This window comes from Symphodus melops, assembly GCF_947650265.1.
Source record: "Symphodus melops genome assembly, chromosome: 1".
Classification (NCBI taxonomy): Eukaryota; Metazoa; Chordata; class Actinopteri; order Labriformes; family Labridae; genus Symphodus; species Symphodus melops.
Genome location: NC_136691.1, coordinates 53,251,197 through 53,278,974, shown reverse-complemented (window position 1 = coordinate 53,278,974; position 27,778 = coordinate 53,251,197). Strand labels below are relative to the sequence as shown.

The following is a 27,778-nucleotide window of genomic DNA, read 5'->3' as shown; positions in this document are numbered from 1 at the left end:
TGCACAGCTTGTGAACTTTTTGAGACTTTCGATCATTATCATAACAAAGGTTATATCTTTTTTTTTTTTTTAAACTCGTGTTATCCAACAGGTTTATTATGCTGAGACAGCACGGCGTGTTCTTTCATTGACATGCACGAGGCAGTGTGGCGGTGAGAAAACAGTGATCGTGTGATGTCCACGGGGGGACGCGCACGGCGTGAGGACGGCTGGAGGTGTGTGTGTTTGACTGTTACATCTTCTTCCGGTACACCTCGACTAACATCGACACAGTCGCCGCTGCAGTCAGGAGATCACCTGGTCAGACTCCTTCACTCCTGTAATTACTGTGGAGCCCCTACAGGTGGCGTTGTTCTGCTTCACTGGCTCCTGTCCTGTAGCAGCGCCAGCTCTCCTCATGTCGGGCAAGGAAACACTCACAGATAGAGGCTCGACCCAGCAACTATTTCTGACATAAACACTTTATTTTTCAACATTTAATATTAAAGAGTTTGAATTTTACATCTGTTAGCAACTTCCCTAACCAACCCAAACTCAAAAATACACAAATTATTCAGTGTCTACAAACATAACCAGCATAAACAGAACTTTTAAAGCAACAAAATACACATTTGTTTTTTTTTTCTTCTCTCTGTCACATAGTGTCAGTCAGTCAATGGAACCAAAAGCAGTCAGTTTAAGAGTGACAAAAAAAAAAGTGTTCAGTCCAATTCACGACATTCAGGCAGTAGTGGAGGGACAGTGTTTCCAGAGGAGGTGTCATGCTGCGTTAACGCACATCCTTTCCGTTCTATCAGTCGGACCTTCATCTACAGGTAAGGTAGCTTTCACAGAAAGCACTCATAGATTATTCCACTCACTGGTCAGTAGCTTGTTTGTGTTTCTCTGCAGCTACAAGGCCAAATTCAATCTCTTTCTCCAACAGGAGCAGGAAGCTGCTTGTAGAGTCCTTGTGCAAGTCGGAAATAAAAATGGCACTCCACACAGGACCTCCATTTTTTGTTTTTAATTATTTGCAGTTTAAGTTTACTATTGTAGTCCTGTCCCATGATTTTCAAGGACGAGGGGGGGGATGGGGGGGGGGGGGGGGATTGCAGAGTTCTGGGCATCTACACTCAAAGTTTTGATCCTCCGGTCTCTGAGTGATGATCTTGCTTCCTGTGTCTCCTTAAGGACGAAAAAAAAAAAAAAAAGAAGAATGTGCGGCCCCGAACCGGCACCAGTGGGAAAGTTAATGCCCTTTCAACGTGTGAGGAAAAAAAACACACACCTGGCAGTATCCGCTCACAGCTTGATGTCCTGTGATTCTGACATCTTTGCAAGTGTCTTTTTGACCCGCAGGGCTGTGAGGCGGCAGGCCGGGCTGTGGGCCCAGCACTCTGTCATCAGCTTCCCCATCTGTCTCAAACACTGAGGAGAGACAGTCAACATGTCAGAGAGGTCATTCATGTGTCTGATTGTTTTTTGTCCTTTGAAGCACACTTTAAACGTTTTACCTCGTCGCTGGTCCATCGGTTAGGAAAGGACGGCCGTAGTTTCTTGATGCACACCACCTCTCTCATGTCTTCATACGACGGGTCTGTGGGAACCAGCTCATGGTACGGTAACTGGTACTCTTCAAGGATTCCTACGAGGTGAGGAGAAATACTTTCAAAGGCATGTGGTTGGAAAGAGACGACAAAGCTTGAAAGACGACTGAGGGTGTGTCTGAGATTGAAGGGGGCGGAGCTACAGTGACCGGCAACAATGCAGGTGTATTGGGTCCAACATGTGTTCTCAGTAAACAGATGGAGCACATGCTCCTGTCACATGACCATCAGACAGGATGTAGTAAACACAATCTGAGTCACTGTTGTCATTTGAAAATCTTGATTACTTATCACAGGAGAAAAAACAATCTGTATTTGTTGCACCGTCGTAGAAGCGATATAAAGACATTAGAAAGACTCTGCACCATTAGGTAAAGGCTGGGTCGAGGGATGTACCCCTTTTTTTAAGCATCAAATAAATGCCCAAATTCACTTTTTTATTATGATCTAGTCATTTTGTCCTCTGTTGTGTTACTTTTTTTCTTTGATTAAAAAGAGACAGGAAGTGTCGGGAGGAGAGAGAGGAGGATGACACGCAGTGAAAGGCCGAGTCGCAGCTTCTGCTAAAAACAATCATTGGAATACATTGATAAAGGTGGAATCTCAAGAATCTTGTTTTCGACCTTTCAGTCCAGCAGAATCCCTTTAACTGTATCATCACTGGCCGAGACAAACATCACAAGTTCAAACAAATGTCACTCGTGATTCCTTCACCAAAAGAGCCTCGTGTGTGTGTGTGTCGGCTTTTGATTTATATCATTAGAAAGGTCAGATTGTATTTTGGCCATCACGTGGAGTCTCTTGCTTGATTGTAGAAAAGGCTCAACTAACGTGTGATGTCACACTGCAGGAGATTCGGTTTTGCGGTTGTCTTTGTTTTAAATTAGAAAAGAAAAAAAGAAAAAAGAAAATAAATTGACAACATGTGTTGAAAAAAGAGCCCTGAAGAGCGGTGTGCACAGACACAAACAGAGTGGCTTACCTCCTGAGACACAACGTCGAGCGATCTCCCAGAGAATGAGCCCGAAGCTGTACATGTCGGCCATGATGTACGACTGAAAATGACTCCTGTTCAGAGTCTCATCCAGCACCTCTGGAGGCATGTAGCGCTTTGTGCCCACTCGAGTGTTAGGAGGGATGTCGACCTCGTTGGTGTCACTGCAGGGACGAAGATATCAGACCAATCAGACAATCAGAAAATGGAAGACCAATAACCCTTTGAGTCCCCCCTCTCGTTTGAGCATACGTCGTCTTCCTGACTCTCTCACCTGATAAACTTGACCGCCAGCCCCAGGTCAGCGATGCAACACGTCCCGTTTCTTTTCACCAGTATGTTCTTACTCTTCAGATCCCTGTGGGCGATGGCAGGTTTCCCCTGGGTGCCAAAGATCTCGGTGTGAAGGTGACAGAGTCCCGACACGGACGAGTAGGCCAGTCTCAGCATGGCTTTGCTGTCCAGAGTGGTGGATTTGAGGTAGTCGTACAAAGAGCCGTTCTCATGGTAGTCTGTGATCAGGTAGAGCTGAGTCCACGAGCCAGTTCCTTTGATATCCGCAGCGATGAATCCTGTGAATAGAGGGACGGGACGGCAGAGAGATCACCCTGTAAATCACAGCTCGGGCCAAAGAAGATATTTAAGTGAGGCAGACATTAGGAAGCATAATGTAGCGTCCTGTGTGAACACATTATGCACCGCAGCATCTCATCCGTCTTCTAGTTTACTGGCAAGTGATCTTTTGCTCCTCTGCTTCATTACTATGCCTGTGTGCTGTTTAATTATGCAGTTAGTTGTTGTCAACTTTATAATTGTGTGTGTGTGTGAGTGTGAGTGTGTGTGTGTGTGTGTGAGTGTGTTCAGGAGTGTGTGTGTGTGTGTGTGTGTGTTGTGGTGTTCGCTCTCCTGGCTGTAAGCGATCTGTTTTAAACACTCGGTGCAGCACAGTTGAGGACTGGTAACTTTTTATTGGTCCGTTTTAGTGCCTGCTCGTACTTGGGACTTTTTTTAATAAACCACCTACTGATACAGCGGTTAATCCACGTGTCCCTTTAAATCCCTGAGAAGCAATTAAAGCACACAGTGTTTATGTGTGGAGAGACTGACAGACAGGTGCCTCCACATATCAGAAGGCGTTCTCACCCAGTATGTTCTCGTGTCTCATCAGGACGGTCTGGTAAATCTCCGTCTCTCGGAACCAGCTGGCCTCCTCAGTGGTGAAGAAAACTTTAACGGCCACTTTCTCTCCCTCCATCGTCCCATCCACACCTCGCCGTACCTTCCCTTGCCTATCTGCTTCACCATCTGGATCTGCTTGGCTATCGTTCTCTGCACCTGTTGAGGAGGAAGAAGAAAAAAAAGGAAAGCAGAAAGTTCAGCACGAGCGAGGAGGCGGGGCTTATCTCGATCTCCATGGGACATCACGAAGCTTTATCCGCTCTTCTGCTCGCCATTTTGTCCTCGTCCACGCACTGATAAACAAACGCGTCTCCTGCAGTGAGGGACGTGTGAACTCGCAACTCAGGAAGATTTCCATGTTCAACATTTTCTCGAAAGTTCCAACAGTGCAGAGTGAAGAAGGCTTCAGAATAGACTTTAGATTCATAATGTGTTTTTTGATTTGAGCACATGAAGCATCAAATACTTGATTAAGAAAAAGCCAAAAGTGTTGATGTTGAAGTCGATGAATAATTCTTCTTGCATAGCAATGATGAGATTTTTTCTTTCATCCCCAATTAAACAAACACTCACATCTCAGTTTGTTAATTCACCCACATGATTAAAACATTTACGAGGTATAAGCAATGCTTTTGTGTAGAAAGTGATGTAGTGCATCAGGTATTTTAGCTGCAATAAGAGAGTCTCACCAACAGAGGGAGTCCTGAGCCTGAGCCTGAGCTCTGAGACTGCTCGATCAGGTCCTTCAGAGACTCTCCGGGGGAATGTAGGTATCATCCTGCTCCAGGCCGATGCTGTAACGAGACGGGACTCCTGTCGCTTATACCTTGCAGACACAGAGAGAGAGAGAGGGAGAGAGAGAGAGGGAGGAGGGAGAGAGAGAGAGAGAGAGAGAGAGAGAGAGAGAGAGAGAGAGAGAGAGAGAGAGAGAGAGAGAGAGAGAGAGAGAGGAGGGAGCGAGAGAGAGAGAGAGAGAGAGAGAGAGGGAGGGAGAGGAGAGAGAGAGAGAGAGGGAGCGAGAGAGAGAGAGAGAGGGAGAGAGAGAGATAGGGAGAGAGAGAGAGAGAGGGAGAGAGAGAGGGAGAGAGAGAGAGAGAGAGAGAGGGAGCGAGAGAGAGAGAGAGAGGGAGAGGGAGAGAGAGAGGGAGAGAGAGAGAGAGAGAGAGAGAGAGAGAGAGAGGAAGAGGGAGAGAGAGAGAGAGAGAGAGGGAGCGAGAGAGAGAGAGAGAGGGAGAGGGAGAGAGAGAGATAGGGAGAGAGAGGGAGAGGGAGAGAGAGAGATAGGGAGAGAGAGAGAGAGAGGGAGAGAGAGAGGGAGAGAGAGAGAGAGAGAGAGAGGGAGCGAGAGAGAGAGAGAGAGGGAGAGGGAGAGAGAGAGGGAGAGAGAGAGAGAGAGATAGGGAGAGGGAGAGGGAGAGTGAGAGGGAGGGGAGAGAGGAGAGAGAGGGAGAGAGAGGGAGCGAGAGAGAGAGAGAGGGAGCGAGAGAGAGAGGAAGGGAGAGAGGAGAGAGAGAGGGAGAGGGACAGAGAGAGAGGGAGAGAGAGAGAGAGAGAGAGAGTGAACTTACAATCTTACAAACAAAAAACAGACAGGCTGAAGAAGAAGTGATGAAGGGGATAAAATAGTGAAGAAGTGCATGAGAAGTGAAAGGGGGCGGGGCTTAAAAAGAAAAGGTTGAATGATGTTTTGGTTTGTGTGAGTTTAAAAGGAAGGAGGTGGAGTTACCTGAAGTAACAGAAGACAATGATGACGGCCAGGACGATGCTGCACACGGTGACTGAGATCAGCAGGGCCATGTGGTGGATCTTTCCATCCACATAGACTGGAGAGGGGAGAACAAGCACAGTTAGCAGGGAGAGAAGAAGAAAAGGGGGCCCGATGGACTCTTGATGATCCACGCCGGTCTCATTAAAGCGCAACGACTCAAGAACTGTGAGGAAAATGCTGCAAATCCTTTTCTGCAGAACGTCTGACATCCATGATGTACAAAAGGGCAAGATACAGAGAACGCCACACCAAGAGACGATCAGTCATCCTTACAAGTCAAAGAACTGGTGTACGGTAAATCAAGTACAAATCATATTTCACTCATCAATTTTTCATTTTCTTCTGGCACACACTCTGTTCCCTCGGGGCTCCAGTCGACAGCGAGAGGAAGCCCTCGGTGCAGTCGATGAATTCTCTTCCTGATCCTCTCTGATAGGGTTTCAGATTGATGACTGTGCCCCCGGTGTCTGCTGCGGCTCGTGATTTCCCTGGGAATCTAAGCTTACTGTCCCACCGACACACAAAAGGACTCACACTCACACATGGAGGATCGTGTTTTACACAGCAGAGGCCTCGCTGCTCTCCTGACAGCCAGCAGCTACTGCGGGAGCTGCGGGACACTTTGACAGCAAGTCCCCCACTTAAGCTGTCTTTGACTCTGACAGAGTCACACTATCTCTAGCCGTGAATCCTGTGTGCTAACACTGTCACAAACAGTTCTGGGCCCTGTCCGGATCACTGTCCCTGTCACCTGCCAGCTGGAAGGACAAGGGGGCCCTTCAGCAGCGTCTTTCCTTGTGTTTCACGTGCAGAAAAGACGGGAGGAGAGAGATGAACTTACGAGGCGGCTTTAGTGGCGGCAGCGTGGGATGCAGGTTTTTATTACAGTAATCCTGGTCTGTGCAGCACTCCAGAGATCTCCTTTGACGGGAGTTCCCCGTATCCTAAAAGACAGAGAAGTGAGGATTTTACATCAACAGTTCTTTGTTTACGTTTTTTCTATTTTCTATTAACTGATTAGCCAAGATATCCGACATTCCTGTATAAAAAAAAACAGAACAAATGCTCCTTTTATTTTATTATTTTATCGACAGTCACTTCATTAAATGTGAGGAGAGTCGTCATGATACCACATTCATAAACTTACAAAGATAACAGCACAAATCAGACACTATAGAAAAATGTTTGTACACCACGGCCACCAAAATAAGGCTGCTCGAACCCGAGCAAATTCTCATCTGCAATTACTGAACATTGAAAACAAACTCGTTGCATGTTGTCTAATTTGCACAACCACCTTGGCAACAAGAGTTTCTGTGCAATTTAGACAAAAACATTAAATCCAATCCAACTTTATTTGTTTTTCATTGTGTTTTATCTGTTTCTGTGACTTGCTTCAGTCAACATTAAATGTAGAAGTCTGTTAAAGCTCCAAACAAACACTTATGTCCAAACTCACTCGACTTCTAAGGAAGGGAAACTTAAATGTATAGACACAACAGTCCAGTCCGGTTTCATTGGCATCAACATTCTTGTGATGCTTCAAATCCACGTTGAATTCGTGGCTGACGCTTTAAAGATGGGAGATAGAAAAGTGAGAGAGTTACGTGGATCGTATTGTGACAGTGTGTACTCACCCTGCACTGGAACTCTGATCCGACCAGCCCGAGGCAGCCTGCAGTCAACACCGGCACCCCTCCCTCCTCCTCCACCATGGTGAAACAGTAACCATCCGTCCTGCAATACAAAGAGCAGCTACAGTTAGTGAAGCTAATACGCACGACAAAACATAGAAGCCCTGTCTGAGGCTGTTTCCCTCCACATCCAGATGCAGTGTGGTGTTTGGTAAGATGGTGAACACTGTATGTGAGTAAGCATGTGCATGTTTTCCAGCAGTACCTGCATGTGTTATTGGTTGAATCATCAGGACAGTGGTGATAACAGTGACACCACAGCAGTCTTTGTGAGGATGAAGCCGGAGCTGTGCTGCCACTCGCCTCCTTCCCACTCTCCACTGCCTCCTTATTGGACGCTTTCAGCAGCATACTGTCCAATATATTTCCTAGAAAAAAAAAATAAAAACGAACAACAATGACAAAGAAGGAGGCAATTAGTAGTGCAGGAATAGAAGTCAAATCCCTGAATCATGGAGGGTGCATCTCTACACAGGAGCGAGCAGTGACACTGCTGGGGTCAGATTTGTTTTATTATTAATGCCATCGTATGGATGGACTCACGCTGCTGCAGGCTGTTTAGAGAAGAGCTGCGAAATGAAACAGCAGGATGAAGAAAGCTTCATGCATTATGAAAACCACGTTGAAAAAAAAAGGTCTGTTAGGGTTAAGGGAAAAAATGTGCTACAACTTTTAGAGTGCAAAGAGACATGTCATGTTTTTAAAAATTTAGTGAAAAACCCCCCCCAAAAAACAACAAAACAGAAAGGCCTCCAGGATGAAAGAAAAAAACATGCACTGCGCATTAACTTTATTTAAACTACAATATGAGATCATGATGGCGACAAAGTGAAGCATGCATGTTTGCTTTTTTAAGTCTCTAGAGTCTATACGCTGGTTTTCAGGTTTTTAACAATGCTCGTGTGCAAAATATTTCCAAAGAATCCAAAATATTTTTTTCCCCTCACTCAACTGGCACCGATTCATCCAGCTGCTTTAAAACGGTGCTTTAAAGAAAGGTGACTGACTCGACGTCAGAATCGTTTTCACACGGAGGAACAAAATGTGTTTTTCTTCATTTAAGATGCTTTTTATTTATTCACCTAATTCAACTTTTTTTGCCCAGATATAACTTATAACAGAAACATTTAACAGGGTTTTATTTAACCGGAGCGTTGGTCAGTCTGTGGGCTTCACTCCCACTGTGTTAAATCTCAAAATATTCTATCACACAATGATGATATGCAGTAATATGGTGACTCAGGTTTGATGATAATATTGTGTTGTTATTCCACTGTCAGTGCTGAGGCTGACTCCATGAATCAGTATGAATCAGTAAAAGGTTCTACCTGTTCTTTGTCACCTGCATTATAATGCTTCCTGCTTTTTGCCTTCCTGATTCTGCAGCAGCTTTGGAGCCTTTTGGAAGCCCGGCCTCCACACCTGCAGGTTTTTGTAAGTTCCCCAGGGGGGACAAGTTTAATATCTCTGCTCTCCATTTCCCCTCGCTGTGCTGGCGTACAACGCTTACGGGGACTGTCGAGCCCAGAGCCAAGACGGCGAATATAAACTCTTCATTATTCACATGATGAATCTATTCCACATGAGCTGGCAGACTGAACCGGAGCACAATACGACTCACATTAAGGAAACACAATCGAATCCACCAAGATAAAAAAAAATAAAAAATAATAATAATAACAGGGAAATGGAAAAAGGAAATTCAAGAAAGAAAAATATGCAACAACAAAAAAAAGTTACTCTGAGCCTGAACACCTGATTGTGAGAAATGTTGTTTCTTCTACTCTTACAGTTGATGCTGCTCTGTAGAGCAAGAACTGAGCCTTTGTATTCCCACTTATCAGATTTCAAAAGAGCACCTGTTTGTCACTTGAGGGAAAGAAAGGATCACGGAAGTGTCTTTCCTTCATGGCTTTTAAGATTTTCATTCATTCCAGCGTGATCATTGAGACCAGATGCTGAACAGCTGCGAGCGCCGAGAGTCCTTCCTCTCTGAAATAAACTACAAGCAGATCTGAACTCTGAGCTGACTTCTCTTAAACTCCTCTTCCTCAGTGCAGCATGTTTATGAGAAAACGATTCTCGCAAAGAATCTGAATCCATAAACAGGAGACAGAGCGCGGAATAAATCACTTTCATAAACGCTAGCTGTCCCCACAGTGAAATGGTGATAGTGCAGCGAAGGAGATGGAGAGAACGGAGAGAGTTTACTAAAGGTCAGAAACTACCGTAAGTGGTTCATCCTGAGAGAAGAAATGGTTGTGTGTAGAAGTTCATGTTTGATGACTGTAAGCTTTTTCTATGCACTAAGAAACTCAAAACTCCTCTCAATTTCTCAGGAGTTTCTGATGTTCTTGTTGAGGGATGAAACACCAGATTGTCCTCAACTGAAACAGATGGAATCAAGTCTTTGAGGAATAAAAGCCAATATATGACCGCAGTCATTGCTGTGACATCCTGCTGAACGGGACAAACAACGAACATCCTCGTCGTGTGAGGCTGACATTCTTATGTGACGGAGCACGAGCGTGGCAGCAAGGCCGCTTCAGATCTATCAAAGCTCCGATACAGTCTGGTGTTTGTTCGATACAAGACATGACCCCACAACTGAAAAACTCCTTTTCAAACATGCGCTCCTGAAAATGATTTAGATCATTCCAGCGGACAAAACAAACAGAGTCCGCTATGCGAAGCTATAATTCAATATTTGCCTTTAGATCAATACTTCAAGAGCGGAGAACAACATAGTGACAAACAGGAAATGTAATGCAGACGTTTAATTACATGATCGTAGCGGTAGCGTGCATACATGCACCATGCAGCAGTGACGTTATATAAACGTCCCATTGGCTAGAGATGAATTCTCCAGAAAATATCCTGCGGCGCTCTCACATCAGCTCACTCGGACTTGTTGCAAAAAAAATCCCCAAAAAAACTAGAAGTCTGGCAGGACATATTGTTATTTTTCCTTTTTTTTTTAAATTGTACTTTTATGCTTTATATTTTCTTGTAAAGCACCTTGGTCATCTCTGTTGTTTTTAAATCTGCTCTATAGATAAAGTTGGAAGTTAAAAAAAAATCAGGTATTGTGACAACACTTATTTTGATTTAATCTACTATTATAAATAATAACCAGCCGGACGGAGTCTTGTTTCCGTGGTGAGTCTCTCCGGGCTTCATCTAATGACAGACAAGGTGCTTTTTAAAGTCAAATTACTAACAAAGATGAAGCGCTCACTAATAAATGACAAATTGGATGAGCAGGAAACTTAAAGAGGTGCCGTGTTTTCTCAGGGTGGTTACAGAACGTCAGTCAAGTGTCAGACACTGGGAGGTATCTCCTCTTTCATCTGAGCTCAGCTGTCGCTCACAAAACATCAAAGAATTCCCTCCAGGGACGAACGCTCAGCGCTCCCTGACGGACTCAAACACACACACACACACACACACACACGCTAACACGCTAACACGTTAGCTCGATGCATGTGTTTCTAATCTGTCACAATATTGCTCTCGCTGTTTTAAACCTTTAAAGTTTGCATACTGAATTAATGCTTTGATTTTCTCCTTTGTGCTTCCATCAGGGCGACATCGCTCACTTGTCTGTGCTCATTCTTTGTCTTCACGTTGAAGTCGGTAAATGTGAGTTAACGCCAGTGAAGAAGAAGCCCTGTGAAGTGACGTGGCGTTCTTTTCTAACCTCTAGCTGTCTAAATCGTTCTGCCTTCGTTACGTCACGAAGGAAGCCAACTATTAAAGGGCAAAGTGAAAAAGTCCTTCATTATTTCTTATCTTACTATCTTTCTTGTTACTGATAAAAGTTTCTTGAAATATGTCGTTTCTGAGGCTTCACCAAGAGAAACCGTCGACAATAAAACAACTTTGGCAAATTCTTTCAAACAGGCATCGTCATTTGTAATCAAGGGCCTCCCTCCCTAAATGTGGCTCTTGTACACACTGATAATGTGTTGACAATGCTGCGAGAGAGGGGCGGCGGGGTTTAAAGGGGTCACATTAACAATTGACCGATTTGAGAGAAAGGGAGCGAGGAAGAGTAGGAGGGGGAGAAGAAAAGGAGGATTAACAAACGAGAAGTGACAGAGCTGCGGGGAACTGGTGGGCAGTTTAGCGGCACACAGAGGAGACAGAGCAGAGGCCACTGGCCTTTTCCACCCTTTCTCTCACTCCGTCCCCCCCTCCCTCCATCACCTCCTCCGTCCTGCTCCCTAATGCTCACTCACTCTGCGTCGCACTCCATGCAGAGCTCCCTCTTTCTTTGTTGTTTCTTTCTTCGCTTTTTTTTTTATTTTCTTCCACAAGCTGAAATACCTTCCGTCGTTTCCTACATGCTTATTCTACCAACAATTTATTCTTCCATCTCCCGCGCGGCTTTCTCTCCTCGTACGCTTTCTGTGCCCTGTCCCTGTACCCGGCATGAGTCCACTGGGTTAGTCATCTGAGGTGCTGCTGTGCTGTTGACAAAACACAAAGCCTTTCACATCCATCCTGCACCTGGGACCCCTGGCTACTGCTCTGCGTGTGTGTGTGTGTGTGTGTGTGTGTGTGTGTGTGTGTGTGTGTGTGTGTGGGGGGGGGGGGGGGGGGGGGGGAGATAGATGATTTAAAACAAAGAGGAAGAAAAAAAGAAGAAAGGCCACGACACATGCTGGAGACAAAATGCAGTCATTAATGCCTCCTGCTCGAAGTGAATTTTCTCATTTAGTAAGTAAGTAATTCTTATTTCAGTCCATCATCACAAAGCATAAAACATACACGAACAATAATAATACATTTAAAAAAAAATCAATGGCCAAAAAAGTGCAGGATGAAGCCGAGGCTTATTATGCCTGCCCTGTTTAGAAGCAGAAAATAGCGAGGCAGCGATGGAAACAATCATTCAGGGTTTTTTTTTTTTTTTTTAAAGATTTATTTTTGGGCTTTTTGTGTCTTTATTGGACAGATCGGATCAGTGGACAGAGATAAAGATCAGGGAGTGAGAGTGGGGACTGACAATCGAGAAAGGAGCCACAGGTTGGATTCGAACCTGGGCTTCCCACGTTGAGAACTTTAGCCTCCACACATGCGCTAACCACTGAACCACCAGCGCCCATCATTTTTGTCTAAATCAATGAAAAGTCATCTCACTTGGTCTTGTGAGACAGCACAGTACAACAGGAGCTTCACATACACGGAGTCAGACACTCGGTGCCCCCTTTCCTGTCTCACCCCTCCTGTTACTAACCCCGAAGACGAGACAGAAAAGTGAAAGTTCAGAGCTCCGAACACAATCCGGTATCACACGACTTCAGCTTCTTACAACGTCCCTTTTCTTGCTTCTCTCATTTTTGTCTCTCAGAGCGTGACCTCTCTGACTACCAACGTTTGTAGAGGCAGAGCCTGCTGAATGTTTCATTTGTCCCGAGGTTATAACGTGCATGTTTTCTATGAGCCTGGTCCATCTGTCTGGGGGAGGGGAGCCTGACCAAGGTCAAATATTTTTGGCTGTTTTAAAAAGCAGAGAAGACTCTGACCCTGAGCGTTCCTCAACTCTTATCTTCGTGAAAAAAAAAAATACTGCTTCTGTGAAGATGAAAATACACGCTTTCTTAGCTGTGGCGTCTCATATGCCTTCGACAGATGTTTCGTAAAATAACATGCTTTTGATGGACACAGGTAAGAGAATATGTGAGTAAAAACATGAGCTGACCAATGAGGCTGCAGCTGAAAGGCCCCTAAGTACCGCTTATGTCAAAACATGCTAAAAGTCAAACGCTTTGTGCTCTGAAACCGCCTGAATATCCGTCCACTTCTCTGACACAATAATTGTTTCAAGCTCTTTCACTAAAATGGCCTTTCAGGTGTACCACTATGAGCTCTCACGTCTCCCCTATAGGCAGTTTTGGGGCTCCATGACAGGATGCGGGGGCCACTGTAAACACACAATTAACAACCGTGGCCCCACAAAGCTGAAAAAAATAAAACCTCAAAAGGCCTCTTCTGAAACAGATGCATTTGAAAGAAGAGGTTAGGAGTCAGAGGGACAGACAAAACTACAGAGGAGAGAGAGAGAAAGAGAGAGAGAGAGAACATATTCATTCGTTATCCCGGCCATGTCAAACAAGGCCTACCAGAAAAGCCCTTTCTATAAGCCTGTGTAAACACCGCCCTCCTCCCCCTTCCACTCAAGACACTCATTTGACAACACGGCTCGCTTCCTGCCTCCTTCTTCCCTCTAAGTAGAAGTCCATCTTCTGCTGTTTGACAGAGCCGTCGCTGCACCGAAGACACATGGAAGGTGAAACGCCCCCCCACCCCTGCTCTCTCTCTCTCTCTCTCTCTCTCTCTCTCTCTCTCTCTCTCTCTCACGCACTTAAGTCTTTGCCTCCGTCTCGCCTTCCTGATGCTTTCAGTGCCGGCTCTTATCTCCTTTGCTCCTCTTCCTGTCAATGCGGAGACGAGCCGAGCCATCCCACATGTGCAGGAATGTGTTAATGAACGCCACTTTGTGATCTGGACGGTTGGGTGCTGGGAAGCTGATGTCTGTCTTCATGTTTTGGCTCAACTGACCCTGAAGTTCAAATCTGTTTTTACCCCTGAAGACCGGTGACAAAGCTCCCTCTCTCACGCACAATATTATTATTACAACTACTTACTTTATGTTAACTAACTCTCAATTTGAGCAATAAAAAAAATCAAAAGCTACTCATTTTCTGACCCATGTTTTAAAGCAAGAATATGTCTTGTGTTTTGAACTCGGCTGCCCTTACGTCCAGTCTCACAGTTTTAATACATTTAGGTTTCTTGACGACAGGAAGAAGATATTTAACTTTTCTTGTTAAATTTTTCAAAAAGAAATCCACTCTGCTTTCGTACCCACTTCCTCTCTTTTCATCCTTCTTCCACCCTTTGCATGTCTTCTCCTTTTCTCCATTTTAACACCTCTGAAAGCATCGCCTGCATAAAAAACTCACACATAAATGTTTTACTAAAAATGTTACTTCAAGCACAAGCAGACAGAGTCAAAAGAGCAATACAGCAACCTGGGGTGGGACAAAAGAGCGATACTGCAATATTTCATCATCCTGACCCGTGAGATGGATAATGGTGCTTAATATCGATATTTCATGTCAGAAAAATAAATATATTTAAAAAAAATATATACAGCAGCTTGAATCAGGGTAACAGCCTGTTGCAGCCGCCCGGACAAAAGTGACAAAATCAGCCACATGGCACAGCACGCCACTTTTACCCCCCATTTCTATTTTCCTCTGTGTAGGTGGCAAAGACAGACGTGGGACGAGTGCTTTGACTTTTGTTAACAACACTTAATGCAAGCTGTTTATTGACGAGTGTTGTGATTTGATGTTCACCACAACTTCAGTTTGTCCACCTTCAATACAAAAGCTCAACATCTCTGAAATCCACAGAGCAGAGAGGTTTGACATCATGCCCGGTGTGATGCGATATCTTCAGTTGGATTGGATCGAACGCTCGCATGCTGTTAGGACACACTGTAATATGAACTGCATGGCTCATATCGGATTAAAGAAGAAGAAGAAGTTGACAGCTGGATAATGACGGACAGCGAGGGTAAAGAAATTAAGAGATGAAACTCAAACTCGACTGCAGTGAATTAACTCAATAATCCTTTTTATAGATGTGTTATAATTGATATGTATACGTCGTAATATTATCAGGATCTTGAGCCACACTTCTCGTATCACATCATGAGTTACCCTGCAGTTCCCACCCTGATGGGGGACTGCTGTTTGAATTTAATTAAACGAATCATTAAGTCCTGCAAGAAGAAGAAAAAAAACAAATAGGACTATTTACAGTCTGAGAAAATCTTTGTTCTTATCCAACAAACTGACTGAGGACAGACCACCATGTCGAAAACCACAAACAAGTGTCACAAACAGCTTTCCAGATGATTTCTTGAGCTCAAACAGGACAATTAAACCAAGCAGAGGGAAGCTGTTGAAGCAGTTAGAGCATCCATCATCAACATGCCTTCATCATGTCCCTCTGATGAATGATGCTGTAATGAGCCTCTGCCAGTCTCTGCTTAAACAGCTGGCATCTGCCAGCTTTATGCAACCAGTGGGGAGTGTGTGTGTGTGTGTGTGTGTGTGTGTGTGTGTGTGTGTCCCCTTTCATGAGGATGAGTGACAGGTACACAAGGATCGGTGAGTCCATTCCAGAAGGCCCTCATCGTCCCTCCGGAATACAAGGAAATGATGAGACGGTCCTTGAAGGAGGTGAGAGGGAGCAGAGCAAAGAAAAGGGGAGAAAGGATACCAGCTGGCCTCTTCATCAAAAGCTCCTTCTCACGGCCATCTGTGGGCTCAAAACAAAACAGTTCACATCAATTCACAGGCAGCGGGCATCCAGCTGGATCTGTGGGCTGTGAGGACTGCATGACGCAACCGGCGCAAATATGGTTCAGGAAGTTTGTCCTGATAAGAGTGCAGCAGATTTGTCATAAAGGAGCTGCTGAAGTGCTTTCACACATGCACAAAACTCCTGAAAAATCTTCAGAAATCGACGGGGGCGAGGATGAACAGAGCTGCGGCTTGTCAACAGGCAAGGCAGGTAACTGCTTGGGGTCCCGGGGCCAGTAGGGGGCGCCCCAACGACTGACAAACTCAAAACTACAGTAACTACAAATGTAGATAAAACGTGCACATTTTGCAATGACAGTAGGAAACCTCCCTAATGAAGCCCCATCTGACAGCACTCACTCTCAATGCCCTGCGAAGAGTCGCATGCATTATTGCTGTAAAATTAATGATAATGGACGCTGGTTGGCGGGGGCCTCCAATGAATGTTTGCCAAGGGCCCCAACAGAACCTAGAAGCGCTCCTGAGCATGAACACCAGAGGTAACCGTCCAGCCGAGCTGAGACAAACGTGGGACAAACGTCACAAAACAGTGAAAGATTCAAAGTCCTGAATGTGCTGCGTGGACAGACTTGGCCTCTAAATCCTGTTTCTTTTTGGGATTCTCTGACTATTGTTGCTGGTAATGTTGCAACTGACGTGTATTTAACTTATAACTAAACAGAGTTGATAAAGAAGATGGAAAATGTCCTCCTGGCAGACAAATGGAGCTAAAAGAAGCCTTTGGTGATCTCTTACAGATCCCTTTAAGCAGCTGCTTTTTTTTTTTCTACCACAAGACAGATGTGTCTGTCACAAAGGAATGCCTTACTATATGCAGCAGCATACTGTACACAGTGCCTGACACCTTTGACAAAAGGTGAAATATTATCTAAAATAAACATTTACAGACATATAAACAGTTTGTGGAAAAGGAGAACAAAGTGGTTCCTGGTTCTTTAAAGGGGCGCAGCCTCACCCTGGTCGGAATATGAAGTGTTTGGTGACTTTTATCTTGCCACATCTGGGTTCATTATATTTACTTTAGTATGAGAGAAAAATAACCAACCCTCGTGTTGTGAAGCTCTCCAGCCCTGCGCACATAAACACTCATCACCAGCATAAACTGTAGATGTTAAATATTGATATCTCACGACCTGTCAGTGAACTTTTACCAATGACCTCCATTAATGGAGACTTGGAGAATCCGTCTTCTGCTTTCTCAAATGCTGGAAATCTATTTCTAAGAAATGTTTATATGAAATTTAAGTCAATCATATATGAAAATAGAGAGATCGATCGCCTTCACAATTTGGTTTCTCAGGGCGCGATCACACTGGCAATCTGAACCGTGCCGTACTCCAGCACTACGGCTTGCCCATGTGATCGTTGATAGCCTCAAAGCTGTTAATAGTTCTTGTTTAAAATAAACACAATGAACTTGTCATGTCAACGAAATGATATGCTCTCTGTAAAAGTAATTCTCATTCATCATAAAATATGTGAAAGCTCAGCTCACAGGCTGAGTGAAATACTCTGTGATCAAGACGATGCTAATCCACACAAACAACCTCAGTCATTCATCTCCCATGGTGCAGGAAATCTTCTATACAGTGAGACCTCAGTGAGGCATCACTTCTTTTTTTTAATTCTGCAGTCACAGCACCCTTAGTTGAAAATAGTTTTTCGGATAGTGCCACCGTCATCAACGTCACTGTTCCCCTCACCGGCCAATCAAAATCAAGAAGGAAGGTACTTTATTGTTTTTCCTTTCTTTTTTATATCTTTATATAACTTGACTTTTTTTTTCTCCTGTGTTTGGTGCTACCTGATGCTGGAATCTGAATTTCCTTTGGGGCACCCTCCCAAAGGATTAATAAACATCGACCAATCTACTTCAGATATCAACTTTGTCAACATGCACCTCGACTTTTTTAAAGGATGCTATCAAGGTCTAGAGTGACTGCTGAGACCAGGACACCGTAGTCCTTTCTTTGTTTTTGTTTTCTTTGCAAAATATCCGTTGAGTAAAATTAAATTTTAAGCATCAAGAGCAGAAATGAAAAACAGACTGAACAAGGGGAAGTGGAGGCGCTGCGGGACAACTTTCTTATCTCGGAACAGTACGACCTTTTAAAAAGCGCTTTAAAGTTTGAGGCCGACACGCACAAACAAAACGACGTTTGTAGACACAGACTGGTGTTTCCCTAGTGTGTGTGTGTGTGTGTGTGTGAGCAGCTGACACCCAAACGTGGGTGTGTAGCTCTTGATGGAAAAAAATGAAGTTCTTCCACCGCAGTTTGTCAAATCTTAAAAAGCGTTAAATACAAACTTCTACATGATCATAGCATTACATGTCTAACAAACGTAACCCCAATAAATGAACAAAGCATCTGATGGTCTCACCAGAACATATCGCTGGACTTCATTTATGACACACCTCTTTACCATTTAATCAGAACCTGGTTTTGAGTCCGAACACGGCGTGCTCAGACTGTGACGCACGCCACGTCATCGAGTCAGAAGTAGCATTAGGTTACAATACACACGCCCTCGTAGTTAATTCAAACTTGGCAGTTATTTATACCATACTGGATGTGCTATTCCCGTGATATCATCATGTGACTCATTGTTCCATCATGGTGGTATGCAAAAATCATGGCCATAAACTGAAAAACAATAGCATGACACACGCCAAGTCAGTGTTTGGCCATGGCAGCTACCACAGGCCGAGATTAGAAGTGAACACAGACACCCACAGTGTGCATTTAACAGAGCGATTAACAACACACACACACACACACACACACACACACACACACACACACACAGAGACTCTCAGATGCTGTAGGCTGTTTGGTAAATGGAGAATGACAACACGATGGGGAGGATGTTTGGCGGATGCGATGCTTTGGTTGAATTCTTGTCACATGAACTCGTTCTTTTTGACAGTGTGCAGAATGTTTGTATGTTGTACTCTTATAAATCAGACTGAAGACAACAGAGATACACTATTAATAATTACTGTCACTTTGTATCCAATGAGGCATAACGTCATTGTGTTTGACATTTTACAGAGAGAGTGTTGCCTGCAGTGAGTTGACCTGGGTCACTGGGTCGTTGTCTTCTTCGACTCAAAGCAGCCTTTTTGTTTTTTTAATTTAAATGGTGTTCAAAAAAGATCTATTGTGATACTATGATTAATACTTGACCCGAAAAACACTAGTGATGAAGTCTGACCTAAACTGTTCGAAGTTGAATTTCTGGGAGTCGGACTACAGACCGAGATGATGCGGTCTGGGGGGGTCGATTAACTCTCGCATGTATACATCTCAATCAGCCCCCCTCCAAAAAACATGTAAACTTAGTTTTTTTTAAATAAACACTCTTGAGTTACACAAACCTTTAAATAAACTCACTCTGAGGAGAGATGTGCAGACGGAAGAAAATATTGAATCATTCTAAATGTAGATTTTTGCCCTGAAGCGACATATAAAACCACCTAAATGGACAAACTGCAGCTTTCAAATACTCAGCATACAAGTGTGACTCTGTCTTCCCTTGGTATGTTAACAAATTGCTTCTTCACAGTGAACCCTCAGACTGAGATAATAGTTTGATTACGTTTCGCTCCACAGTTACCCAGAATACACTGCAACCCTGGTCAGGCTGTTTTAGTACTCGGCGTACTTTCTGTAATGACGAGTGGTAGCACACAAGCTGATAAGAGACGTGGAGATATCATGAAAAAATGCAGACTTAAATGTAAAGTGTCATTGGCGGTGGACGGCAGAGAGCCTTGACACAAGATGAGGCCATAGAGACGAGGTCTCTTCATTCGTGGATTAGAGTGTTTGTGCAAATAGAAAGAAGCACTTGACTTTGAACGAGATATCGAACGACCTGAATGACCTTCTGCTGCTCTTCTGGGCCGACGTGCCAATCAAAACACCAGAAATACACCGTCACATGCTGACGAATGCTTCAGGTAGCGTCTTTGATTTGGGAGGTTTTGTTGACCGAACAAAAAATAAACTTGCTTTTTCACCAAAGCCCTCTTTACATCTAATATAACTAAAAACAACAACAACAGAAACATGCCTGTTGATTTCCTCAAATTGTCCGGTTGGTTCTTCATGTGTGAATGCAAAACTTTATTCCGATTTCTTTCCCGACCAGTCTAAAAGTAAAATGTCTTCTCTCATGCATGTGTCGACCCACGCCATCTTTAACACCTCCGCTGACTTCTCAGGGATTCAAACCCCCTCAGACCACAGCCACATTCAGCGCTGGCAGTCAGAGTTATTTAAAAAGTCAACATCTGTTGAATCAGACTCTAGCGAAGAGGGCAATAAAGTCTCATCAAGTCAGGCATGTGGATAGATAGATGTGTTTTGGAACATCACTGGGGAGAATTCACAATAGAAATGTTCCCACTGAGAATGTCATCAACCTTGACCAGGCTATTCTGACTGGGACGTAATATGGAAATGTACAGTCATGCTGCCCTTCTGACACACAACATACAGTACATATCAAACTGTGCTGGAACTAAGATACACTAAACACACACACACACACACACACACACACACACACACACACACACACACACACACACACACACACGAGCAGCCAAGGAGTGTGTAATAAGATACCTGGAACTCAAATGTCTTTTTTATGACACATCCACGACATGTCAGGGGCGATCACAACAGTCTGTCAAGTGAATAAAACCTTTCTCACACACACACACACACACACACACACACACACAAACACACTCATGTACACACAGAGCTCACTGCGACTGATGAGGTTTAAACTAAATGATAAATCTGAATTTAGTCTGACACGGAGAACAAAAATAAATGTGTGTAGCTGAGTGCCTTGCTGCGTTCCTGTGGGAGTGCAGAGACTGTTAGCTGTTTTTTTAATACCTGTGTGTGTGTGTGTGTGTGTGTGTGTGTGTGTGTGTGTGTGTGTGTGTGTGTGTGTGTGTGTGTGTGTAGAGTGAGGGCTGATGGTGTTAACATTACAGCTGCCTCGTGTTTATTTCCCACAGTTCTGGTCTGTGGCGTCTCCATCATCTCCACGGGCTGAAAAAGTCACTTTCCATCCATTTACAGTGTGTGTGTGTGTGTGTGTGTGTGTGTGTGTGTGCACTGTGGTTGGACATTTATATGTATCACCCCATAAATGTGTGGTTAATGTGTTGAATGTGGAACTAAGTGTGTATTTGTGTAACAGCCAAGACAAGAACACATCTCTGCAACAATCAGTGTGTGTGTGTGTATGTGTGTGTGCATATTTGCACAAGCATGGCTGTTTACAGTTGTGTGCGTCCGACTGTCTCCTCCGTGTGATTAGCTTCCCATTAACTTCGTCACATATCACCCATCAGTGGCTCCAGGCCTCCTCTGTATTATCTCACAGGACAAACACTCTGTCAGCGTCTCACACACACACACACACACACACACACACACACACACACACACACACACACACACACCGGTATCATAGTTTGTTGTATCGCCATTTAGGAGGTACAAAAAAATAAATGTTTGAGTGACTGTCCTTACAAAAACATCCGTTTCTTAATGAAGACTGAAACTAATTTGTCTTCTTGATTTTGCATTTTTCCAGTTTCATTTTATTGTCCTTCTTGTTGTGTGAATCATTCTTTCTGCATGCAACATTGATGAGCGGGATCCAAATAAACTACTTAAATGAATTTGTCGTAACACTGAAAACTACAGTCCCAATATTCACCATTAACTCGTTGTTTATTAGCACGCTAATTAGTAGCATACTGGCTGTTTAATAGGGCACGCTCACACTTTGTAATCTGTACTGTGAAGTATAGCACGCTTCACCCTCAAAGTCCAGTGTGACCAGTGTGACCAGTGTGACCAGTGTGAGTGCTCCGAGCCTTCACCGAGCCTTCAGTGAACATCTGCTCCTCCAACCTGAACCGTCTCTCCTCCTCCATCTCTCTTTGACTCAGAACACAAAGTCACATGACACAAACAATGTGCTGCTCCTCTCTGCTCACCAAAAAAAAACAACCCTGTTCCAGGGGCAGAGGGCGGGCGGGCGGGCGGGCGGTGTGGATTGTATTCTGGTGTGGGGAGGGGGAGTTTGAGTGCATGGAAAACCCTAAGCCTTTAAAGTCCCTGTGACAGCCAGCTTTGCTCTGCTGTGCTCCGCTTCACCTGTTATCTGTCCATCATTGTCTTGTACTGTTCTGTGCAGTGTCCAAATCAAGGCAGCACTTCACAGCAATAACCAGCACCAGCTAACCATATTAAAAAAGTTCCTCATGAAGTACCACCATGCTCGCCTGTATGCCCATCCACAAGGGCCAAAATAAGGCCGATAAAATGAAAACAGTGAAAGAGAATCGTAGAAATCCAAAGCTTGGATTTAAACCAGAAGGTTACAAGCTCAAATCCCAATGTGGACCAAGTCTAAACAAAATGTCTGGTCACTTCCTGAGCACTGCCGTACTGCCCTTGAGCAAGGCACAGCACCAGCTCAGGAGTGCCTGCTGTGTATTGTAGTCTGTGTGTGCAGCATGTTCAACAACACGGTGCATGAATTGAATTTCGGAGAAATAAACCATCTCTCCCTTACTCAGGCTTTTACTCTCTCACTCACACACACACACACACACACACACACACACACACACACACACACACACACACACACACACACACACACACACACACACACACACACACACACACACACACACACACACACACACACACACACACACACACACACACACACACACACACACACACACACACACGTATTACTTCCCCTGCTCCAGCTGTGTCTTAAGAAGTCACGGCTTGACCGGTAATCTGACGGGGACAGAAGTGACTGGATCTGTATCCATTACAGGATGTAATACCCCTCAGTCCTGCCCTGTACCTTCCACCTTTCAGAGGTCATTTCGAGATCATGTTTTCTCTCCCAAACACACAACACAGGACCTGTTCCAAGCAACAAATCAGGCACATGTCGTTTCGGGTCACTCGGCTGTCACTGAACACCCGCTCGTGCTCCACCCTCCTCTGTACGGAGCGCCGCGTTCGAGTCTCCAGCTGCGTTGAAGATCAAACTTTAGACGACTCGTCTCGCAGGGACAAACAAGCCTCAGTCTAAAGGTGTGAGACAATTTTGTTCTTTAACAAGCGGCGGCAACACCTTTCCCTCCCTGTGTTTCAGTTTGGCCAGCGGCTGAGCGGTTCTAATGAGGGATCCGTTTGCAGCGGGGGGAACTCAACACATCCTGTCAGGAAGCTTTGGAGGAGCAGAAAGCGCTAGCAGCAGTTAGCTACAGTGAGTCAGCGCTCTCGCCTTCTGCTCCTCTTTTTTTTTTTCTTCTCAAAGCTGCCTCTTGAGATACGGCGCAGTCATCTTCTCACGAGGACACGAGTTTTGTCAATGACTCCCTGAAAAACCTGAGTGCCTCTATGAATCTCTTTACGAGTCTCCGAATGCGACCAAAGAGAATCATGTAAGGTGATAAGATGGAGCGATTGATGCAGATAAAAGATACTGCATCCTGGTTTTTTTTGTACCCTGTGCAGCTTCCTTTTCTTCCATGAAGTTAGGAGTCTAAGTTAGATGTTGATGGTAAGCCCTCCTCCTGTGAGGTAAACGTCTCACTGTGGAAGCTGAAATCAGGGGAGCAGGTGCTCAGTGACTCACACACAGAAATGGAGAAAGCACCAGATTTTTGCCAGCGACTTCATGCGACTAAAAACAGATCACAGAACTGCAAGATGTGAAATGCAAGCTGAAGAAGCGTGGAGACCTTCTCAGTACTTAGGAGAACAAACAGCACGAGTAACAAACGAGCGAAGACATGATTTCAGTGCTTAAACTCTGTAAAAACAAAAAAAAGTGAAAATTCTTCCACAGAGAGCGACAGAGTCTCATTAGCGGGCAGTGACAAAAGCAAAGCAACTGGCAGAGCTTTGACTGTGAAAACTGTTACAGCGGTGCTTATTTCCACCAAGGACAATGAAATGTAAGCTATCACGCTCACTCCCTCACTTCCCAGAACTCTCAGTGAAGGCTGCAGCCTGGCGTAGGTGGAAGGTCACAGAAGATCTGTGCGTGCGTGTGAGTGTGCGATTCCAAAAGTTTGCATGAGTGAGTGCATCCCCCCCCCCCCCCCCCCCCCGGTGTTCTCGTGCAGACACAACATCGGAGACGTCTAACACCTGTCTTAAAAACCTGGGATCACTCAATTCAGCGGGGCTGCTGAGGCTGTAAAGAGTCGAGACACTTTGATACCGTGTGTGTTCAAACAATACAATCGGTCATTTTAATGATCGATAGGGACAAAACAAAACAAGACAGACGTTCAATAGTATTTTCAACCCAAAGCTTTCATGAGAGAGTGATTTTTCTAAATTGCATCACTTGGCAAGCTGCCAACATTGCCAATGTATTTGTGTAGTTTGCTTTCAACTTTTGTTCATTCAAAACCCCCCAAGATTCGGTGGCTATAGAACTTCAGTTTGAGTAGTGTCGCTATCAAAACACGTACTTATATTGTTCGAGTCTTCGTAGTTTTGTATCCAAATCTTAAAATGCTGGTGTTGTGAGAACAAGAAGCCAAAAGGAGACACTTCAGCTGCTTTCACACTTGCACAAAACTCCTGAAGGAAAAACTCCTTCCAGGTACGATCTCTGTGAACATAATTAAACGGCTGCATCACATCTATTTCTCCTCTGTTCTTTTGTTCATATTGTGATTCTGCTGAACGACCCTCAGCATTAATACTCCGATAGATATTTTCATTATAGCGTTATTTAGCAGACTATGTTGCTTTGTCTGTAACTTCAGTGTCTTTCTCTGATTACATCATGTCTTGCCTTGGAGACTCCTGGCCTTGTCTCCCTCTGTGAGGGACATGTGTGAACAACGAGATCAGGAGGATTTCAGGATCTGTCCTTCAGGAGTGCTCGTGTGAAAACAGACAATTAACTATGGATCAAGTGAAGACTTCATCCATGTGTTGGATGGGAAGAGATTGAGGAAATAGAGGGGGGGGGGGAGATGTGAGGGAGAACACAAGAACGAGGCAGATAAAGCTCTATAATTAAATCCTCTCTCTCTCTCTCTCTCTCTCTCTCTCTACCCACTCCATGTTTTTTTTTCAAACACTTTTCAGAAAACAAATATTTACCTGTTGAGTCACATCTGAAGCCATAGCCAAGCCGACAACCAATGAATGAGTCTGCAACAGGTCCAATCAATCTTCTATGTGTCAACAAATGAACGAGCAGATCGCCTCGGGCAGAAAGCTTTTTGAATACAGTTTGAACACTTTGGAACTGCTGGGACACACCTGACCTGACTTCATAACAACCAACAAAACGCATGAAGGTGACGTAATATTAAGACATATGTGTCTCTGGTCAGTGAACAGAAACATGAAGCAAAGGTGGAACGAATAAAAAGATGAAGTTCTCACATGAACACTTTAAGGATGCTCTCATTTTGGAGTCATGCCTTTGAAAGTTAAAACCCTCAAAATCTACAACTTGTGATTATTCACTTGCACAGAGTGAGAACAGAGACACTGTACTTTGATTGATTTGATCTATGCTCCATAAGCAAATATCACAAATACAAAGATATAGATGAAAGGATTTAGATAATGAGATGACATGTAATACTCTTCTTCTTTATTTTGATGTGTTTTTGTGTGTGTGTGTGTGTGTGTGTGTGTGTGTGTGGGGGGGGGGGGGGGGGGGTGTACAACAAAATCGGGGGGGGGTACAACAAAATCGGGGGAGAGATGCAGAGAAAGGGGGATGACATGCAGGAAAGGAGTCAAAGTACGGCTTCGAACCCAGGCCCGCCTACATGTACTTTTCTAACACAATGTTTGCTTGATATTAAACAACGTGCATGGCGTGTCCGACCCTCCGAAGCGTGATGCAAACAAGGGGAAAATCTTGTTGGTACGGGTCCAACCTCATGTCAGATTTCACGTCTTCTTCTTTGGCAGCTGCTCTTTGCAGCTTCCCGGACAGACCACTCACTGTTGCTGTGACTTTTAAACACTCTGGCTTTTTCTTAATGTGTGAGTCCACAGGGTAAATTCCTCAGCATTGCTTGCATTAACAGAGTTTGTCATTCCCTCCGTAGTGTTGGCCACAGAGAATCCGCGAGAAAAGAGAGTGACTCTAAAGGAGCGTGTAACGCACAGCGTGAGCTCCAGAGGAAAGCCGACTCGGCCTGTGACAATGACAGGAAAGATGGACGAGAAAAGAGGGGATGACACGCAGCCAGAGGTCACAGAACGACCTCGGCACATAGCACTCTCTGACTATGAGGTATGAGCCTCGGCTGGCTTAGCGTCAGGACTCCCAGCTGAAACAACCTCCAATGACTTTAAATAGACCGTCAAGAAGGAGAGAGAGGAGAAGAATAGGAAACACTGTACGAGCAGCATGTGTTCTGGACAACTTCACTCTGAATTGAAACGATCATTTTTAATCTCACAACGGTCTCTTTTTAAATCATCGAACGCTCCGACGGTCTACAGGAGCGCTGTGCGAGGGGTTGAGGGAAAACAACAGAGAGCAGAGAGCGAAACCACAATGACACACATCACAGCGCCAAACATAACAGACGATTAAATCGGACACGTTCTCTCTGCAACACCTCGCCAATCACACTTCAGATACCAAACATGGTCACAGACGAAGCGGCTGACGCGGCTAACGGTAACAAATGTCGATCCAAGACAATATATCAGCCTGCTGGTCCGAGGAAAACAGAGAACACAGAGCCACTGAGTGTCAGAGAAACTGGAATGACGTTGTGGGAATGTGGGACTGACCGGGTTTAATGTCGGGGTGCCGCTCAGAATCTAGTCTGACAAAGTCAAACAAAAAACAGTCAACCTGCATGAAAGAGGCAGGATTAATAAGGATTAAACGCCACAAAAACAATCACACAACTCAGCAAATGCAAGTTTCAAAACACAGCACATTTCCACAATAAATCATCCACAGTGCAACAAAAACAAAGTGTGCAGCGTGCATGGAGGTGTGTTTTCATGGAAAGGTGTGCAGTCGTGTGTGAGTCTGACTTTTGAGGACGCGACAACGTTATAAGATAATCAATAACTTGACTTTGTTTGGCGATTCTGTGGTAAATCTGACATGTTGTTCCTAGAAGGAGTGTTGTCGACAGAGTCTGCTGATACGACGTTAAAATCCAAAAAGACTTTGAGAATGAAAATCGGAATATGAAAAGTGAATGACAAAGGTTGTAAAAACTTCTCATCTGGGACTTCTTTTAGCCGCTGGCCTTGATCAGATCCTGGACATGCTGCAATCATTAACATGACTGAGTAAATGTTACATGAAGGATTCCATGACGTGAAAGAAGCACATGCATATCATATGTCGTGAGGATGATGAGTGCATCAGCTGGAGCAGATTTCTTAAAACGCTCCAGACTGTCATCATGATTTGCTCACAGACTGCACAACACAGCGCAGGCTTCGGCAGCAACTTTTACAAGCAGTGCACATGTCACCATAAAATGTGGAGAGTGGTGAGAGCAGAAAGTGTTCAACAGTGAGGAGAGGAAAACCTCCGGACCGGACAAGAGTTCTTCAAAAGTTTCCAATCAGAGGAGCATTAGTGCAAAAGCTGAGTGAAAACAGCCACTCTGGATGGGGCAGCTGTGAGAGAGAGAGAGAGAGAGAGGGGGGGAAAAAAGTTTGCAGCGACTCACCGTGTGCTTGTGCGTGAAGAGAAAACAGTCCGAGCAGCAGCAGAGGACTCGGGCTCCAGAGGCAGAGAGACACGCAGCGCTGCAGCCTTCGTCCCTGCACGGGCATGGTAGAGACTGCCGCTCCGCTCCTCTCCACGCCTCTCTTCAGTACGCTCCACACCACACGATCCGCCACACACACACACACACACTGCCTCTCCCTCAGAGTGTGTGTTTGTGGGAGAGAGAGGTGGAGGGAGGGAGGGAGGGAGTACAGGGCATGCAAGCTCCTGTATGTGTGTGTGTGTGTGTGTGTGTGTGTGTGTGTGTGTGTGTGTGTGTGTGTGTGTGTGTGTGTGTGTGTGTGTGTGTGTCTGCAGCAACGTGAGAAAGTCCACACCAT

The 27,778-nt window shown here is 44.7% G+C and overlaps 1 protein-coding gene across 1 annotated transcript; it reads right to left on the bottom strand.

Annotated features, from left to right (window-relative positions):
• Nucleotides 1-443: 443 nt before the first annotated feature.
• bmpr1ba (bone morphogenetic protein receptor, type IBa) lies at nucleotides 444-27,778 on the bottom strand (the record flags this gene model as incomplete). The annotated part of the gene is given in 14 exon segments (XM_079350887.1): nucleotides 444-1,410; nucleotides 1,497-1,627; nucleotides 2,572-2,747; nucleotides 2,858-3,155; nucleotides 3,727-3,832; nucleotides 3,838-3,918; nucleotides 4,452-4,519; nucleotides 4,522-4,566; nucleotides 4,569-4,588; nucleotides 5,489-5,585; nucleotides 6,372-6,474; nucleotides 7,168-7,267; nucleotides 7,430-7,592; nucleotides 27,397-27,778. Coding segments are annotated over 14 exon segments (1,896 nt in total). The 3' UTR covers nucleotides 444-1,284.